The sequence below is a fragment of the Rhodamnia argentea genome, chromosome 7 (assembly GCF_020921035.1).
Source record: "Rhodamnia argentea isolate NSW1041297 chromosome 7, ASM2092103v1, whole genome shotgun sequence".
Taxonomy (NCBI): Eukaryota; Viridiplantae; Streptophyta; class Magnoliopsida; order Myrtales; family Myrtaceae; genus Rhodamnia; species Rhodamnia argentea.
In genome coordinates, this window is record NC_063156.1 from 14148489 (window position 1) to 14169020 (window position 20532).

Genomic DNA, 20532 nt, shown 5'->3' on the forward strand with positions numbered 1-20532 from the left:
GGCTCGATGCCCTGTCTCGCCATGGACGGTGATCAACTCGACCCTTGACCACAAATTTTAACTTTTGATGCGAGAGAGGAAGGTACCGCTCCGGCACACATGAATCCACGGTCTTCCCAGGAGCAAGGTGAAGGCGCTTGGAATATCCAATACTTGGAACGGTATAGAGAAAGTTACCGGCCCAATGTCGATGTCCCGGATTCAATCTCTCCTACAACATTCTTGGAGACTCCATCAAATGATCGGATGGTGGCCTTGGATGTCTTCACAAAATCTTCATTGATCCCCAAGCTTCTCAAAGTGCTTAGTGGACACGGGTTAAAAGCGAACCATTATCAATCGGGACGCGAGGAACCTCCTTCCCGTGACACCTCACGGCTATGTAGAGGGCTCTGTTGTGGACTCGCCCTTCTTTCGGGAAATCTTCGTCCGAGAAGGATATCTCGGTCCTTCGAAGGATAGCACCCACAAAGTTTCCTAGTTGCACTTCGTTAATTGTCTGGAACATGCACCTCATCCAGCACCTTCAAAAGGGCGTCTTTGTGCTTTTCAGAATTTTTGAAGAGATCCAAGAAGGAAATCTCGTGCGGGCATCTTCCGCAGATTGGTCAACGACCTCATATTCACCGGTCCTCACGACCGATTGCAACTTCTCAACCTCTACCGCAGTTGGGATTCTCTTTTCGGAATCCGCTTCTCTCGGGGATAACATCTTCCGGATCTCATTATGGCGTCAATCTCGCCCGTTCCATAATCCGAGTGAACCGCCCTTGAGTTGTACTCTTCCACAGGCGGTAATTTAATCCTCACCGGTATGATCTTTTCTGGTAATGATTCAGATGTTGATGGTTTTTCCGAACTAGAAGTTTCCAACTCCCAGCTATTAACTTTGTTCAAATCAATCACAAAACGAATTGGGGCATCTACCATCCCAATCATTTCATCCTCATGAACGTCATCGGGGTTATGTTCTGGACTTGGCCTTACTAGCGTGGCATTTTCTTCATCTAGATCCCTCTGCCTTTCCCTTTTGACTCTTAGGATAATCCCCTCAATTCTCATACCAATCTCCACCAGATGTTGGAACGATGAGTACGTGTATGCATACATGCGATCAAAGTATTCCGCCGGAAGAGACTTCAATACGAACTCCAGCATTTCTCTCTCTGACAGCGGCGGTTGCACCATCACAGTGTGCTTCTTCCATCTCTTAGCGAAAAGTTCAAAACTCTCGTCTTCACCTTTTCGGATGTTCAACAGATTAGCCTTAGTGAAATAACCCTCGATTCCAGCCTTCAAAGTGTCGCATGAAGTGCTCGATAAATCCTCCCGGCTCGGGACCCAATCCAGATCGATTGATTGGAACCATATCGGCCATAGGCCCGTTAAACCTTGTCCAAAGTTCCGGATTAGTGTTTCATCATCTTCATGGTGGCCAATCATTTGGCGGAGATAATATGAGATATGCGCCGGAGGACACCCGGCGCCATTATACTTCGTGCGGAAGACCACTCTCGGGTTCGCACCTTGAGGCGGGACGTTTCTTGCTTGAGTAAGTGGCGTAATCAGCTCCTTCAACTCATCCATTTTCCTCGACACGTCATCTCCTTGCTCTTGCAGTATAGCGATCTTTCGATTACGTGTGTCTCCATGGTCCGCCGTATCTCCGAATCTGCATGTTTTCTTCTACCGCCATAGTATTCCTTTTGGTCGTCAATTGCGATAAATCTGCTACCATAGTTGTTAAATGACGCATGTGCGTCTCCAGTTAGTAAGTCGCATATCAACCTCTTGGTTCTTTGTTCATCCCGAGGAGCCGCTTGGTCCTTAACTTCATCGACCGTTCCCACAAATTCGTCACTTGCGGGGTCATCCATTCCACCCCACCCATCGGGGACTACATCTCCGAGTCAACAAAGAAACTCGGGGCGCCGAATATAGCACTTTAAAGTTGTACCCACCACTATCTTCCCCCAGGTTATCAACTATTTCGCCCCTCTCTAGGGCTTTTCGCAAAAATCTTCTATCGCCTCGGCGGGCCTTATCCAGACGGACTTCATATTCGTCTATCTCTTCAATTTCTTGACCATCTTTGATGCTCATCAAATATCCCGAGGGTATTTTCAAAAGAGCTCCCCTCGTAGGTTTCATCGCGAACTCCTCGGACAAAGCATGTCTACCACCACGTAGGTCCCCTTGAAAGCAACATTTTCCATTCTTCCTATGACGCCTAAGCTAATCAATTTTTCCAAGCAAGCCTCTTTTTGCTCCCGGGAAATACTCTCTCCTTCCGGGTATTGCGAGGCCAATGTCAAGACATCCCGCATTTTACCCATATCGGCTATGAATTCAAGAACCTCTTCCTCTTCACCTCCAAAAATCGCGTTCACCTCGCAATGCTCGGGTAGCGGGTTCTGCTGCACATTCGGTTCGGCTTTATCAAACTCCAGAACTTTTCCGTCGATCAATGCTTGCACCTTGAACTTCGAGCGAGACAGGTTGTCCGCGTTATGCCCCCTTTCTCCCATATGGTATATGCACGTCCGGGTCTCATCATACCCAGGAAATCTTGGAGGGTGAGCTCGAGGTGGCTCTTTTGCAACTAAGCGATTCTCCAACAGCATGGGTAACAATTTGGATAAGGGTCGGGGTAGTGGGGTGAAAACAACCGGGTTCTTTTTTCTGAATTCCGGTGGTTTGGAAGCGGTCCAGGAGGACGTTCCTTGGGTAGGAATTGAAGGCGAGAAATTTCTAAGCTTTGGCGGGTTAGGGACAAAGGCTACTTCTCCGGTTTGCTCCCTATTATCCCTTCTCAAAGGGTATTGGCGTTTGAAAGGCGCCTCGGGTATCTTCTTTTCTCTTAATGCCCACTCGGGGCGCTCCGCCACCTTGATCGGGTGTGCAAATGTCCGACACCCGGAGGTGTTCGGTTTGTCGAAAAATTCAAATGGAAGGGCCTTGAGAAAAAGGTCTATTAGTTCTTCTTCCGGGACGGGTGGCTTTACCCGCACACCCAACGCCCTCCATCTTTGGGCGTAGGCGCGAACGGCCTCGCTCTTTCCCTTTATGGTCCTTAAAAGGTCCTCCCTAGTTAGGGCGGTCAAAGTGTTAAACTTGTATTGCCGACGGAACTCGTCTCGCCGTTTTTCCCAATCGGCGAGCCTCTCTGGCTCCAATTCAATGAACCACGCCAGGGCTGCCCCGAGATAGGCTTTCCTGGAAAGTGTTAACCAAGAGAGTGGAATGTTGTCGGAGAATCGCGACATTCGGCGCAAGTAATACTTCAAGTGCGCCTTAGGACACCCGGTCCCATTATATCTCCTCACAAAGTCTGGTTCCTTGTAATCGCGGGAACCTCTATCTTTTCGAATGGTGCAACCTTGTCGAACCTCGAGAGTTCATAACCCCGACTCGCCAAACACTCTTCGATCTTAGCGAGCCTCCTAATTTCCTCTTCCATTTTGAGGACTTGCTTCTCCTTTTTCTCCAAATCTATCACAACGGGAGGATCCTTAGGTGGTTTCTCCGGATTCAAAGTGGGATTAGCGGCGGGCGCCGGATTAGCGTTCGCTCCATCGGATGACCCCGCAGGAGCTTGAGAATTAGGGTCAACGGGGTATCTCCCCTGGCTTGCAATCATCATTGCCTTCATCTCCGCCACCATTGTGGCGATCATATTCATTTGGTTTTCCGGATTACCCACACGAGGTGCGAGCTCTTCTTGTTCCATCCTTAACTGCGCGTTTTGCTACGAGTCCTCGTATTTATCACTCACCTGTTTTCAAAATATCAAATCAGTATGGGAAATATTAAGGATTGGAGACATTGATCCGTGGTAATTGACTTTTCTATATGTATGCATGAAATGCTCATAAAAGAAATAATACGTATTCATTACAAACCAAATTGTTCAAAAGTATCTAAAAGATAACAAATATGTAAAATCTAGATGGGGGAATGGATCTATCCGAGCCGGGGACGCTTCCACTCTTCTTGCTCTTCTGATCCATCGGAATCCCACAAGTATGGGTCTTCTCCTTCTTCCGACATCCACCGCTCCGGATCCTCGGGAATGTACGGCTCTACTCCCGGTACGTAAGGTACTATGTACTACGGCTCATATGACTCCACCTCTTCAATCCGAGGAGATACGCACTCGGGTACATATGGCTCGACCGTTGATTGGCGATACTCCTTACACTTCTTGATATACTCCTTGGAGGCTCTATGAATGTTCATCTCATCATCCAAATAATCCGGCCACTCAACTTGTTGCAGCGGGGAGTTCTTCAAAGCATGAAGGATAAGCTTGATCCGGGCCCGATACAACTCCTTTGTTTCCTTAGTGAGCTTTCCTCGTGTCATATCAAATGAGAAAATCCCGGGACAAACATCCGGTGGTATCTCTTGTAGAACTCCAAATTGCCTCACCACTCGAATGGGGTAATACGCCACACGCGCGGTACATCCCAATAAGGGAATAGGGTTATCTTCAATACCCGAAATGCGAGCTTCTACGATCTTGGGACAAGTCAAACGCCATCTAATATGCTCGGGTTTCAAATTGTCCAATAGCTCAACCCACTTTTTGAATGAGTATTTGGGTACAAGGGATTGACACTTAAGGAAGGATCTAAGGGGGTGAACGTGCTCATTGATCTCATAACACCCCACCCGGAGTTGGAAAGTCTTTATATGAGAGGTGAACCACAAGTGGAGTAATCCGCTAGACGCTTGGAAAACGGCCTTTTTGAAGACTTGGAACGATTCGGGGAGAGAAAAGTCTCAGCTAAGATCATGTACGAATAATCCCAGCGACAACACGCTTGTCCGGCTATATGGGTTATGGAGGGGTCAAAAGTAGTTCTAGAAGTCGGGAATAGAACGAATGCAAAGAAAGCCAAGATAAACACCTTTCCCGATTTATGACCGGTTTCGGTGGGTAGAGAGGAATAATTATCGAAAAGGAACGAGAAGGTGAATTTGTCGGAATTGGACTTGTAAACTTTTTCAATTTCAGAAGTTTTAAGGCGAAGGAAACTCGATAACGAACGAGTGGAGTCCATGTCCAAAGGGGGTTGAGCTATACGTTCTTCAAATTTGGCCCCGATAATAGCGGTATACTCCTCAAGCGTAGGGGTCAATTCCAATCCTTGAAAGTTGAATGTCATTGTTTGCGCGTCCCATGCCTTGGCTAGTGCTTGAATGAGCGCCGGTTGGTATTCCACTTTGATCAAATTTACAAGTCGTCCCAAACGTCCTTCCACATAGGCTTTGTTGACGATGTCGAGGCGATCCCACCATATAGCGAGTTCCTTGCGCGGTATTGGGATGACTTTGATGTCTCCATTCCCCATGATCTAAAAATGCCAAAATGATGATCCTAAAGTCAATTACCACGGTTTAATATGCATATGCATGTAATGTGATGCAAATGTGCTAACCAAATTCCATGTCATCTTTTGGTAACATGAGGGTCAACTACTCCCACTTGACCCAAATAAGCCAAATAGGGTATTTATGGACCAAATCTCACCCAAAGATGGCATGTAATTTGATTAGGATCGTTTAAGCATAATCGGGGTAAAAAGTCGTTCACAAATTGATAACTCATGAAATCTACAAGTCTAATGCAATAAAGTCGAAAGAAATAGGACATGATAGCATCTAGAGATGTTCGGACAATAAATGTTGATGAAAGTACATAATAGACTCAAAATAAAATCTAAAAAATGCCCCAAAGTCGTACTAATCTAGACAATCGGAAAGGTATCCTCATCGGATGGAATCTCCACTATCTCGGGAAGCTTGATATCTTCTTCATCATCGGAGGATATGGTGATGACTTCATTCTTCTTGATCGGGGAGTGTTTTGGGGCCGTCTTGGTCGCACGTGGCTTCCTTGCCAACTTCATGTATAACTCCCAGATTCTTTCTTTCTCGCGCTCGAGTTCCAAATATCGTCCACATCGGGTATAATCGCAACTCTCGCTACGGATGCGGTTCCGTCCGTTGAGCTCTCGTCCGTGAACAAATCCGAAAACTCGGAAAGTAGCGGGTACTCGGTCCTCGCGTCGCATGGTCCTCCGCTCCCATGTGAATACATCGGGTACGTCAACACGACCTCGGGGCGTCATCTATCCTAAAAAAGAAAATTTGACTTTCAACCCCGATCACTTAAACGATCTTACAAATTGTGATGATATGTAATGAAAATGTATGATATGCAAAATTTAAATTTACAAGTTCAAAATAAAAAGGGTAGAAAGCCTTACCAACCGATGTTACTCTCTTTTTGGTTTTTGGTTTTAGGTATACCAACCATCCATTTCACATGCGCATGAGACAGGTGAGGTTTAACTCTAAAGAAATCAAAAAGGCTCGGGCATGGACCTAAAAAAGGCTCCCGCTATACAAATCGATGGGCCGTCCACAAGCGCAATCAAACAACAAGTGGGTAGGACCATCAATCTTGCATAGCGAGCGGGATCAAATATGGTCAACCCAAGTGCAATCAAACACAAGAGCTTCGCATACCGATCCCTATCTATGGCGACCTAAAAGGTGATTTCGCGGCTCGGGTTTAGGCGCTTGTGTGTGTAGTGTCGTGATCCTCGAAAAATGCAAGACATGCAACACAATTTATATTCAAAACACCGCTTCAAAACTTGCATAAATAAACAAACAATCCAAAACTCCATATCCGCATCAAAAATGGTTACCACGTACGTCACCCCTTATAACTCCCATCTGCATCAACATTTAACACTTTTTGTTATTAGACGTACCTCACCTTCAAGAGCATCTGCAGAAAACGGGGTTAGAAAACACTCAACATTTTTATCGGCTTAAATCCTCTAAATTCTTCCCCGGTGGAGTCGCCGGTCTGTCGCGACCCTCCGGAAATTTTTCCGGGCGGAATAAGGGCTAACGAGCCGATCCCTTAATTAATTTTTAACCCCGGTTGTCGGCGGGGTATTTTTTAGGATCGCGGGTCTCTCCCAAGACCCATTACTCGAATCGCGATGTCAAGTAAAATTTATCAAATATCGAAATTGACCTTGTGTGGTCGGGTGGCATGTGCGAGGTGTACATGCAATTTGGAGTCGCCACCGATCGATTTATTGGAAGGTACGATCGGAAAACCTTACCGAGCGGTCGGGAGAAACCGTTCGGTTCCGCGAAAACCGGAGATTTTGGGTCCGGGGGACTTGGTTACGCCAAGTTTCAAATTTGACGCCCTTTCGGTTACCGATGTTGATTGTTTTTCTAACCCGAGATTTCATGCAGATGCGATATCGGATGAGGTAGGTCCTAAAAAAAATCTAAGTATTCATGCAGATGGGATTTTTCTATCCTAATCAATCACAATCAAAAAAATTAAAGCGCAATTAAAATCCTTACAAACAATCAAATCAATCAATCAAGGTTTGATATGTCTAAAATGGCCCTATCGGCCCACACAAAAATCAATTTTGGGTATCGGGGTGATTTGGTAAAAATTCGGGGCGGAAGGCCCGGAAGGGTAGAATGGTCATTTTTTTGGGAGTTCGGGACCCGAAAATCACAAAATCGGGGTCGGGCCAGTTGAATGTGGCCATTTCCCATTTTTTGTGATTTTATGGAATTTTTCTAATTTTTTCTATTTTTTGGAATTTTCATTTATTTTAAAAAAATATTGGAAATTTTCCGGATCGAAATTAATCGACCCTCGTAGTCTCAAAAATTTTCGATCCAGACTTTACGAGTCCCGAATCGATCTAGAAATTTTTAGAAATTTTTTATGAAAATCTGGGAATTTTTATGAATTTTCTAAGTATTTTTATAATTTTTTTGGATTTTTGGAAATTTCTTTTTATTTTTTTATTATTAATAAACCAGACCGGGTCAACCCGGTCAACGACCGGTCAACCCGGTCCGACCGGCCACGTACTACCCACTCAACACAAAAACGACGCCGTCCCCTATTTTCCAATATTTTTGTGATTTTCTAAACTAATTTCCGAATATTCGTATATATTGAAAATGGATGGACGGCTGAGATCAATCTGTGAATCAATCTCAGCCGTCGGCCCTCTACTAAACAAAACGACGCCGCATCTGTCTAATACACGGACGGCCCGGATTAAAACTATTGACACGATCCGAGTCGTCGATTCCTTACTAAGCTAAACGACGACGCATTTGGACCTGGATAGAAAACGACGCCGCACCACTTAAACCGAACAAACGGTCAAGATCTAACCTAGACCTAATCTAAGCCGTCCGTTCTATCCCCGCCAAAACGACACCGTATCAAATGTGTACATGGACGGTCGAGATCTAACCCGAATCGAATCCGAGCCGTTCGTTGTTTCTTTGGATAAAACGACGCCGCACACCCTAGACTAAACGGCACCGTTTTGATTTTTTATTCTCTAATCTAATAAACTAATTTCTAAGAAATACAAAAAAACAGATCCGACGGCCCTAAATCAAACTCAACTAATTACCTAGGCCGTCGGATCAAGGCCGACTCAGCTCGTCCTCGCCAACGGCCGAGCCGAGTCGCCGACACCGTGGACCAATAGGGACTCGACACGTCGCCCACGCCGACCACGTTGACCGCCACGTCATCGTGTTCAACCTTGCGCCCGGCGACACAACGAACGGCCGAGAACGTTCCGGCGAGATCCAACGGTGAGATCTCGCCGGAATAACACCAAATCAACGCCATTACACTCGCCTCACTTCACGGATTGACATATCTAAGAATCAAACCTTTTTAACCACTAAATCGCGAGAATCAAGCTAAGCACGATCACGGCATCACAAACTTCAACCGGACGATCTCGAGCATAACTACCAAATTAATTCACAAGATCAGCTCAAATGAGGTTTAGAAACCTTACCCGCAGGTCCGATTGACCTGGTTTGGTCTAGGATTTCCTAGACAGGCTTCGACAGGAAACGGCGATGGAGGTTGGGTTTCGCGGACTCGATCGGCGGGTTTTATACAAAATCAAAGCAGAACGGATATGCAGAGGTGATCAGCAATGCACAAGGATGAAAACGCACAAAGTAATTGCAAGAATCGTTCGTGAATCAATGCGATGCCATGATCGTGCCGAGCCGAGGTCGAGAAATCGACTTACCGATTTAGGACGTCTCCGGCCGATTGAGCTGGTGCGATCAACTCGTCCTAGCTCGGAGGAAGTTCCGGTGATGATCCGCCGCGCCGATTCGACCCGGATTGGCTGGGCCGAAGAGTCACAGGTTCGGTCCGGGCTCCGGCGAAGACTTCGACCGAGAGCGTCTCTCTCTCGCTTTTTCTCTCTCTCTCTCTCTATTTTGATACTTGGCCAGCACGAATGAACCTCCCCTTGCCTCCGGAATCTTCTTGGCCTTTTATACTCGGTTTCAAATTTGAGCGCGCACGGGAGCTCGAGTTGGCCGAAGCTCTCACGTGCCAATCGCACGTCAAATGGCTCGCCGGACGGTGACGGAATCGGTTGTGATTCCGTCACGATCCGTTAAGTCTTAAATCGCCGGCAAACGAGCGCGAATTTGACACTATTTTGAGAGTGTTGACTTTCGGACGCCGGGAGCCTTTGACCGGCGATTCCGATCGTCTCCCGCGGCCATTGGCCGTGCCGCCGGTGACCATCAACGCTCCTCACCCCGCAAAACAAAACCCCCATGTTAATTAGATCAATTATGGTCGAATTGCCCTTCAATTTGATCAATGAAACTCGTCGTCCAAAACTGCAAATCACGCGGGTAAGAGGTTGAAGATGAAGTACTGTTCTGGACCGGTTCGACCGGTCCGACCGGGCGAGTCGACCGGTCCGAACCGGTTCGCACAGTAAAATTCATGCAATTTTCAAAATTAAACAAAATCGGTTGGGAATTTTCACAATTAAACCTCAAAATTGCACTTAGGGGCCTGAATATTATCTAGAAATGCAACTTTTCCCAAAAGTTCTCACCAATTTATGCAAAAACCCCAAATTTTTTAATTTGCCCAAATTAGGGAAATGTTCAATTGGATGTCAATTTGATAAAATTGGACTACGAGACCCATACCAATCGATTCAGAATGTTCAAAAACCTTATGGGTAGCCCAATTGTGTATAGAAAGTTCCTCAATTGAAAGTAATTTCAAAAATTGGCCAATTGAGGGACTAAATTGCAAATAATTTGGAAATTTTGTGCAATCTGTGCAATTCGCGCAATTTAGGGTGCAATTGATCAAATTGAAGTTCAAAGGGACCACAATTGAATGTCTAGACTCCAAATGTGCAAAAATTGCAAATAAAAAGACTCAATTGGTATTTTTTATGCAAATCCAACCTTAGGCATTGTGAAGAAACACCTAAAATTGAACTTAATTTTCAATTTTTCTTGAGGTCAATATGAAAATGGAATTAAAAGAAAAAAATTGGATATTTTTGTGTATTTTTGTGACCTCGAAAGGTATTTTTTATGCATTTTCTAATATTTTCCTATTTTCCGAAAATATTAAAAAAAAAGTGAAAAATATGAAAAATTATTTTTTGTTCCAAATTGGTTCCTTATGCTTGGCCAAGGCTTCCAATGTTGATTTTTATTTTTTTTGATTTTTTTGTGAATTTTTAGTAATTTTAGAAAATAAAACTAAAGGAAAACCGACTAAAAATTCGGGTGTCAACAAGCATAAAGCGAGTGTTCTCTTAGGGTCCGTAGAACTATTCTCGGATGTTGTTCATGTTCCCCACAAGTCCTTGAGTAAAACAAAATATCATCTATGAATACGATAACAAACCGATCCAAATACTCCTTGAATACTCGATGCATCAAGTCCATAAAAGCGGGTGGGGCATTAGTCAATCCAAACGGCATAATCGTAAACTCATAGTGCCCATACCTCGTCCTAAAAGCCGTCTTCGGTATATCCTCCTTTCTGATCCTTAATTGATGGTAACCCGTCCTTAAGTCAATCTTGGAGAATACCGACGCTCCTTGCAACGGGTCGAACAAATCGTCTATCCTTGGCAACGGATACTTATTCTTGATGGTAACTTGATTCAGCTGCCTATAGTCAATACACAAACGCAATGACCCATCCTTTTTCTTTACGAATAATACCGGTGCTCCCCACGGCGATGCACTTGGACGAATGTATCCTTTGTCCAAGAACTCTTGCATCTATACCTTTAACTCTTTCAACTCCAATAAGGACATCCTATAGGGCGCCTTCGAGATCGGTTCCGTTCCGTGGGCTAACTCAATCACAAACTCTACTTCCCTTTCGGATGGCAATCCCGGTAATTCTTGAGGAAAGACATCGGGAAATTCATGCACCACAGCTATACCATCTAGCTTAGTCTCTTCAATTGTCGAATCAACCACAACGACTAGATAAGCTTCACATCCTTCATCTATCAACTTAGTCACCTCAAGTGACGAGATCAAAGGGATCGAGATTCCTCCTCGACTTCCCGCAAATTCGAATCTAGGGCGACCAATCAGATGGAATTGGATCACCCCGCTACCACAATCCACTATAGCCTTTTGCTTACCCAACCAATCCATACCAATAATAACATCAAAGTCATACATGGCCAATACTGCTAAGTCTATCGGCTCTTCGCTACCACCAATAACTATCTTACAATTCTGGCATCCTAACGAGACTAGCACCTTATCCTTTAAAGGGGTGGTAACATGCAATATCACATCCAGCGGTTTCAATTCCATTTCGGCCAAATCAGCAAATTGTGCAGACACAAAAGAATGCGATGCTCCAGGATCAAATAAGGCATAAGCAGCTTGGTCACATAAAGAAATCTTACCCGTGACCACGCCGGGCGCATTCTCCGCCTCCTTGCGCGCCACAGCATATACTTTTCCTTGATTTGGCGGCCTATTTAGATTAGCCTGCGGAATAGCTCCAACTTGAGGTCCCGCCCGAGGTCGTTACACTTGAAACCGAGTTCCCGCAGCTAGATTTGGGCAATTCCTCTTATGGTGGCCAGGCTGGCCACAACTATAGCATACTCCCATCTTGCTTGGGCAAGGCCCATTCCCATGCTTCCGTCCACAAAGCCGATAAGTCCAGTTAGCTTGATATGTTGGCTTCCCAATATTCTTCTTGACGGAAGGGACGAAACGCCTATTGTTAGTCACATGCCTCTTGCCAAAGTGACGATTATCCCTAGCAGGAGCAAATCGTGGTCCAAATGTGATTCCTCTTTCTCTCATGTCCCGTTCTACCAACCGGCCTCTTTCATACTGCTCATCATAATCTTTCAAATTCAGAAGCACTAGCTGGCTGCGAAGATCGGACCTCAGTCCATCTCTAAACCTCCTTGCCCTATCCACGGGGTTCTCAACCATTCTTGGAGTATACTTGGACAATCTGGAGAACTCAGCTTCATACCGATCAATTGTCATCCGATTCTGGCGGAGGTTCTGAAATTCAACCAGCTTTTGTTCTTGGGCCGCCTCCGAGAAATACTTTGCATTAAATGCCTCAGCAAAGACAGTCCAATTTGGCACAGTGCCTTCAAGGAAAACTCTTCCCTTGGTGGCCTTCCACCAATCATTTGCAATCCCGTGAAGCCGGTAAACCGCTAGGGTTACTTTTTCAGCCTCGGTGCACCCTAAAACTTCAAAGGCCTTTTCTAATTCCTCGATCCATCTAGGGGCAGCCTCGGGATCTCCCTTGCCATCAAACTTGGATGGCTTCAGCTTCATGAACTATTCTACTAACTGACCCATCAAGCGATTTTCGTTACCATGGGCATTACCACCTCCGTTACCCCGACCATTATTTCCATTATTCCCATTGTTCCCATTCACCATATTCACGGCAAGAATCGCAGCTTCAGCAACTTGGGCAACATTAGCAGCCCTCTCTTGAGCCTGTTGGGCGACAGTGGCAGCTCGTTCTTCAGCCTGCCCGCCCATCATATTCCCAATCTGTTCTAGCGCTCTAAGGACCCCATCTACTCTTGGGTCTTCAACCACTTGTGCTCTTGAGCTAGAGGCTCTTCTTGTACCTCTACCCCGATTGCTCATCCTCGCTAATCTCACCACACCCGAACCACTATAATTCCATCCGAGAATCAGAGACCTAAGCCGTCTATTTAAGTTTAGCGATTCGAGCTACTTATCACCTCAACAAATACAACCAGGGATTCATCACAATTCAAGCAATCATAGGTAACACATCAAGAGTTCTCATTCATACCTCAAGTCCGGACGCATCCGCAACTTAGCATCATCACAACATGCCACTTAACACTGTCGCGACCCTCCGGAAATTTCTTTCCGGGGTGGAATAGGGCTAACGAGCCGATCCCTCCTTTTATAGACATATATATGGGGGATCGCGAGTCTCTCCCAAGACCCATTACTCGAATCGCGATGTCGGGTAAAATTTATCAAATATCGAAATTGACCTTGTGTGGTCGGGTGGCATGTGCGAGGTGTACATGCAATTCGGAGTCGCCACCGATCGATTTATTGGAAGGTACGATCGGAAAACCTTACCGAGCGGTCGGGAGAAACCGTTCGGTTCCGCGAAAAACCGGAGATTTTGGGTCCGGGGACTTGGTTACGCCAAGTTTCAAATTTGACGCCCTTTCGGTTACCGATGTTGATTGTTTTTCTAACCTAAGATTTCATGCGGATACGATATCGGATGAGGTAGGTCCTAAAAAAATCGAGTATTCATGCGGATGGGAATTTTCTATCCTAATCAATCACAATCGAGGAATTAATGCGCAATCAAAATCATTACAAGCAATCAAATCAATCAATCAAGGTTTGATATGTCTAAAATGGCCCTATCGGCCCACACAAAAATCAATTTTGGATATCGGGGTGATTTGGTAAAAATTTGGGGCGGAAGGCCCGGAAGGGTAGAATGGTCATTTTTGGGAGTTCGGGACCCAAAAATCACAAAATTAGGGTCGGGCCAGTTGAATGTGGCCATTTCCCATTTTTTGTGATTTTATGGAATTTTTCTAATTTTTTTCTATTTTTTGGAATTTTCATTTATTTTTCAAAAATATTGGAAATTTTCCGGATCGAAATTAATCAACCCTCGTAGTCTCAAAAATTTTCGATCCAGACTTTATGAGTCCCGAATCGATCTACAAATTTTTAGAAATTTTTTATGAAAATCAGGGAATTTTTATGAATTTTCTAAGTATTTTTACAATTTTTTTGGATTTTTGGAAATTTCTTTTTATTTTTTATTATTTTTTATTACTAAACCGGACCGGGTCAACCCGGTCAACGACCGGTCAACCCGGTCCGACCGCCTCGGACTCGCCCGCAATACCTAAAACGACAACGTACGTATATACCTATTTATTTGATTTTTTCATGAATTTCTAAACCTAATTTCTAATATTCTGAATATAAAAGAAAATAACGGACGGTTGAGATCAACTTCGAAGATTAATCTCGACCGTCCGTGAGTCTCAAAGCAAAACGACGCCGTGTCTACTCCCGCCCACAAAATGACGCCGTATTTCAATTTCAAATGATCGGCCAAGATTAAGTCTTTGGATTCCATCTCGGCCATCAACTCGCTTAGGCTAAAACGACAGCGTATTGAACATTTAATGCGACGGCCACGATCGATCCCCCGAACTAATCCTAGCCGTCGCCTCGTCTAGCTATAAAACGACGACACTTTATTTAAAAACCTTGAACGGTCACGATTGGCTCTAGATCTGATCTGAGCCGTTCGTCCGCCTACGACTCAAAAACGACGTCGCATCCTTTAATATCGCGAACGGTCACGATTAAACTTGGACTCGATCCCCACCGTTCATCACGTCCCGTAACCAAAACGACGCCGCCCGACTCTAATCAAACGGCACCGTTTCATTTATTTTCTATTTTCTTCCTAATATACCAATATCTAGAAAATATAAAAATTAGATCTAACGGTCCGAAATTAAACCTACCTAATTTTCACCACCGTTAGATCAAAGTCGATCGGGATTGTTCGCGCCAACGACCAAGCCACCTCAGCATGAACCGGACCTATCACCGAATGACACCTAGGACGCCGACTCGTTGACCATGACATGTCGCCTTCTTCTTCAACCTAGCGACGACACGGTAATGGACGGCCGAGAACGCTCCGGCGAGATCTAACGGCGAGATCTCGCCGGAATGACGCGAGACCAACACCGGACGACTCGCTCGGACTTCCCGATCAACATATCCAAAGATTAAGTGATTGTATCCACAGAATCAACATATATCAAGCTCACACAGCATCGAGATCGCATGGTTCAATCAAGCAAAAAAGAGCATTACAGTTCAATTCCTTCACACAGAAGCTCGAAGATGAGTTGAGGAAACTTACCTCGAGTCCCGATCGGACTCGCGGAAGGCTGGAGAGGTCTGGCCGGCGTTCGGCCGGACCGCGATGATTGGAGGTTTCGACTCGGGATGTTCGAGCAAGATTGGTGCAAAAACCAGATACGAGCATGGTCGGTGAGGCTCGTGCATCAAAAGGCACACAACAATTTCACGAATCATGCTTAGGATGTGAGGATGCCATGATTACACAGTAGCGAGATAGGAAGATTAACTCACCGATTCTGGAGCTCGCAACTTGACCGAGCTGTCGCGATCGAATCCCGGAGCCTAAACGAAGCTTCGGACGTGATTTCAAGTCTTGATTCGCTCCGGATTGGCCTCACCAAGAGCTCACGGTCGAGCTCGAGTTCTCAACCGAGCGAGCGGGAGAACGAGCTCTCTCTCGTTTTCTCTCTCTCTCTCTAGCTCTATCAACAACTTGCGAACAGAAATGAGCCCCTTCTCGGATCGAGAACCTTCTTGGCTATTTATACCCAACCTTTGAAAAATGCGCGCGGGGAGCTTGAGCTGGCCGAGCACTTCACACGCGCACACACGTGCCATTTGGGTCGCCGGGACGGCGACGGAATCTGTTATGATTCCGTCCAAGTCCGTCAAGTCCCCGTTGAGCCTTAAACGAACACGAATTGCATCTGGTTTTGCAAATGTTGACTTTCTCGTGCGCCGGAACTTTGACCGGCCCACCGGAGCTCCTCCGGCGACCATTGGTCGCGAAACTAATCCCAATCAATAGGTATCGATCCAATGTATAAAACCCCCAAGTTGATTCATTCGATTAGGCTTGCATTGGCCTTCAATTTGATGGTTGAAGTTCACCCACGAACCTGCAAAATCACGCGAGTCACCCGAGGAAGAAGACAACATTGCGGGACCGGTTCGACCGGTTCGACCGGCGATCAGGACCGGTCCGAACCGGTTCGGGGCGTGTTTATGCACAATTTTCCAAATTAATCAAAATCGGTAAGGAATTTTTGCAATTAATTTTCAAAATTGGACTTAGGGGCTTGTATATTATCTAGAAATGTAATTTTGCCCAAAATTTCCCATCAATTTATACAAAACCCCCAAATTTTAAATTTGCCCAAATTGGGGAAAACTTCAATTGGATGTGTAATTGATCAAATTGGACCATGAGACCCATTCCAGTTGATTTAGAATGCATGAAAACATAGAGGACCAGTCCAATTTTGCCACGAAAGTCCCTCAATTAAAAGTAATTTCAAAAATTGACCAATTGAGGGACTAAATTGAAAATATTTTGGGGATTTTGCCTAATTCGTGCAATTCGCGCAATTGTGGGTGCAATTGATCAAATTGCAGTTCAAAGGGACTGCGATTGAATGTCTAGACACAAAATGTGCAAAAATTGCAAATAAAAAGATTCAATTGGTATTTTTTATGAAAATTCAACTCTAGGTGTTGTGAAGTAACTCCTAAAATTGAACTCAATTTTTGATTTTTCTTGAGGTCAATATGAAAAGGGGAATTAAAAGAAAAATATTGGACATTTTTCTGTATTTTTGCGACCTCGAAAAGTATTTTTTATGAATTTTTCAAATATTTTCCTATTTTCCGAAAATATTAAAAAAATGCGAAAGATATGAAAAAATATTTTTTGTTCCAAATTGGTTCCTTAAGCTTGGCCAAGGCTTCCAATGTTGATTTTATAATTTTTTAATTTTTTGTGAATTTTTAATGAATTTTGGAAAATAAAACTAAAGGAAAACCGACTAAAAATTCGGGTGTCAACATTTGCCCCTCTTTGAAAGTAATCTCGGTCATAGGTTGCTTTCAAAGACAAGGTGACACCTGGATCTTTTGTCGACTCTGCTGGGGAAAAATCTAAACAAAATAAGTCTTGACATCAAATTGCTTTACCTCTGCCGTTTACGCTCTAACTCTGTGGGGAATTATTTCAGTTCATGCTCGTCTTATGTGAAAGGGAGATGAGAAGAGAGAGATATTTACCTGTAGCTCACCTGTCTATGGTTTGAGATTTGTTGATCTGAGGTTGAAAAGTCGAGTGTACGGAATTACCTGTGGACGGTTTGGCGCGATTTTGCAATGGTTAGCGTCCGTCTAGTGTCGAGTGGTGATTTGAAGATTTGTGGGGAAGGTTCACCCTTGTAACAAAGGGGTTTTACCTATTTAAAATGGGTTTGACTATCCACTAGGGATTCATCATTTAAAAAGGGGGCAGATCGGCTTTCGTCTCTCCAAAACTACTCACCGTCTCGAAAGGGGAGGTTCACCCTTGTAACAAAGGGGTTTCACCTATTTAAAAGAGATTGGCTATCCTCCATGCGGGGACTCACCATCTAAAAAGCAGATCGGCTTTCGTCTCTCCAGCTACTAACCGTTCGAGGGGGGGAGGTTCACCCTTGTAACAAAGGGGTTTCACCTATTTAAAAGAGATTGGCTATCCTCCATGCGGGGACTCACCATCTAAAAAGCGAGATCGGCTTTCGTCTCTCCGACTACTAACCGTTCGAGGGGGAGGTTCACCCTTGTAACAAAGGGGTTTCACCTATTTAAAAGAGATTGGCTATCCTCCATGCGGGGACTCACCATCTAAAAAGCAGATCGGCTTTCGTCTCTCCGGCTACTAACCGTCGAGGGGGAGGTTCACCCTTGTAACAAAGGGGTTTCACCTATTTAAAAGAGATTGGCTATCCTCCATGCGGGGACTCACCATCTAAAAAGCAGATCGGCTTTCGTCTCTCCAGCTACTAACCGTCCGAGAGGGTGCCATCCGAGGACCTAGGTTGACTAGTGTACCTACGAGCTCAAACCCTATTTCAAATTTTCAAAAAGGCAGATCGGTTTTCGTCTCTCCAGCTACTAACCGTCCGAGAGGGTGCCATCTGAGGACCTAGGTTGACTAGTGTACCTACAGAGCTCAAACCCTATTTCAAATTTTCAAATAAGCGAGAGGATCCGAGGACCCGGGGATGCCAAAAGACCCGCAGAAAATCCAAGTTAATCAAATCTTTAAAATGCAACTTTTTCGAGGATTTGGGGTCACCAGGGAACCCGCAGAAAGTTCAATCAAACATCATTAGTATGACAACTTTAAGTTCTTGGGAGAAATTTAAGAATTCTAGACAAATTTTCAAAGTGTATTTGTGAGGGAAATGTGTCCAATCACAATTTCAAATCTCTATCGAGGATGGATTTTGAATGACACATCCCGAGTGTTCTTCAAAAAGGTTGTTTTAAAAAATTTTCAAAAGGATTTTCCTTCATCCAAGAGGGCTTCTCACCGTTTTGGAAAGGCTTTTTCTTAAAATTCAAATCGCTCATAGGAAACCTAACCTTGAGGTTTCGGGATCATTCGAGATGCATACAATCCGACTAATTAGAGAAGGCATTTTAAAAGGGACCGTAATTCAGGCCAGGTCAAAGGCTTATCAATGGATATTCAATTTAAGGTTTAGAAATGAATCTTGATCAAAAATAGCTTCTTCGGGTCTACAAGTCAAGAACCACGAAGACATGATAAGACAGGATTGTACTTACCTCTTTAAGCGGTAGCTTCTGTGTGATCTCTTGCATCAACCTCGAAACACCTCTTAGATCGGAAAAGTTTTGGTGACGGGTTGTATTTTGGCTTAAGGTGGGCCCTTTAAGGACGGCTATATTTTCAAAGAGGGGTGAACTTTGGTGATCACCTTGACATTTTTCCAGCTTTCATTTGCTTTTGCGAGTAGATTCATGATCATTTTTTGCTCAATTGACTTTGAGGATTTTCCTCTTTTCATCTTAATGATTTTTCTTTAAGATTTATCTCTTTCCAGGGTGCTCTTTTCATGGGCTTTGGCCTTGCTTTTACCAGGCACTTTGCTTTTTCTAACCCTTTCATCAATCTTTGCATTGATCGGCTCTTTTGGAGACCGGTATCAAAATTCAAAGTTCTTTCGATCATGCTTTTTGATTCATTGCTGGTTATTCCTTTATTTGCCCCAGTGTAGGGAGGTGATCACCAACAAGGGTTTAGAAATGAGAATTCAATGGCTCAAATTGGCTCTTCAAAGGATAAGTGTTTAGGGATATAGAAGTGAAATGCTTTTCTTCACTTTGAGATGTTCCAAATCTCTGCCGAGAATCACCTGAAGCTATCACAAAAAGATTGATGCAGGTCAGTACAATAAAGTCTTACCCGACCTTTTCTCCAAGAAATCATCCAATGAACCTCCAAATATGCCCCGGTGTGGGGTGGTTCTTGACAGGGTTATATTCACAAAATTCTCCCTTTTGGCTCGGATTGGTTATCAAGGGATATAAATGTGTATGGATAATTTTGAAATGGAAATGCCTTTTCATCATTTCAATCCATGTAATCAACGCGAATGACCCCTACGTCCCAAGGTTAAGCTCTTTCACTCTATCACTCTCACTCATCGTTCAAGTGAATCGGGGACGTGTTTAAGGACAAAGTTTGCCTCTTTTCATCTCGAAGGATCGGTCTTTTGAAAAGCTTTCAAAACATGCCCTTTTTATAGAAACTCGGGGCATTTCATCAAAAATTCATCATTCGCAAAAATCTTCATTGAGAGGGTATTCGAAAGACGTTTCTGAAATTTGAAAGGAATGTTTCTTTGAAAGAGCTCTGTTGCTTTGCAAATCCAAATTTTCTTAATTTCAAGCACGACGGTGTATGAAAATACTTTGTAAAGGAGGAAAACCTCAAACCTGTCTTCTTCAAATATTGACTTGTTCCCTGTAAAAACAAAAGGAAACAATCGGTTCAAAACATTTAAAATTTTAAGTTCAAGCGGTTTTTTCTTGTCTCCTTCGAGACGTTGACTCCTGTTTCCTGTAAAAACAAAAGGAATCGATCGATCAAAGATATTCAAAATTTCAAATCCCGATGCGACTTCGTTCTACCTCCTTCGAATGTTGACTCCCGTTTCCTCCTTCGGATGTTGACTCCCGTTTCCTGTAAAAAACAAAAGGAATCAATTAGTCAAAGATATACAAAATTTTAAGTTCAAGCGATTTCTTCTCATTTCCTCCGGATGTTGACTCTCGTTTCTTAAAAAACAAAAGGGATCAATTAATTCAAAGATGTTCAAAATTTCCGATCACATTCCAAATTTCAAATCCCGGCGACTTCCTCCCGTCTCCTTCGGATGTTGATTCTTGTTCCTCCGCAAGGTTCTT

General features: G+C 44.2%; 1 protein-coding gene across 1 annotated transcript; it reads right to left on the reverse strand.

Moving 5' to 3' along the window:
* Window positions 1-11023: 11023 nt before the first annotated feature.
* LOC125315981 lies at window positions 11024-13041 on the reverse strand. Its single transcript, XM_048282615.1, has 5 exons — window positions 12759-13041; window positions 12019-12524; window positions 11541-11898; window positions 11173-11348; window positions 11024-11053 (listed from the first exon to the last, which is right to left on the reverse strand). Exons 1-5 carry the CDS (start codon window positions 13039-13041, stop codon window positions 11024-11026), a joined length of 1353 nt encoding a protein of 450 aa, XP_048138572.1.
* Between the last annotated feature and the right edge of the window lie 7491 nt (window positions 13042-20532).

Coding starts and splice junctions, on each gene's coding strand:
- LOC125315981 (XM_048282615.1), bottom strand. CDS start 13,041: ATGAGCAATCGGGGTAGAGGTACAAGAAGAGCCTCTAGCTCAAGAGCA. Junction 12,525..12,758: donor CGGAGGTGGTAATGCCCATG/GTAACGAAAATC, acceptor TTTTCCTTGAAG/GCACTGTGCCAAATTGGACT. Junction 11,054..11,172: donor TGGAGTTGAAAGAGTTAAAG/GTATAGATGCAA, acceptor TATTGACTATAG/GCAGCTGAATCAAGTTACCA.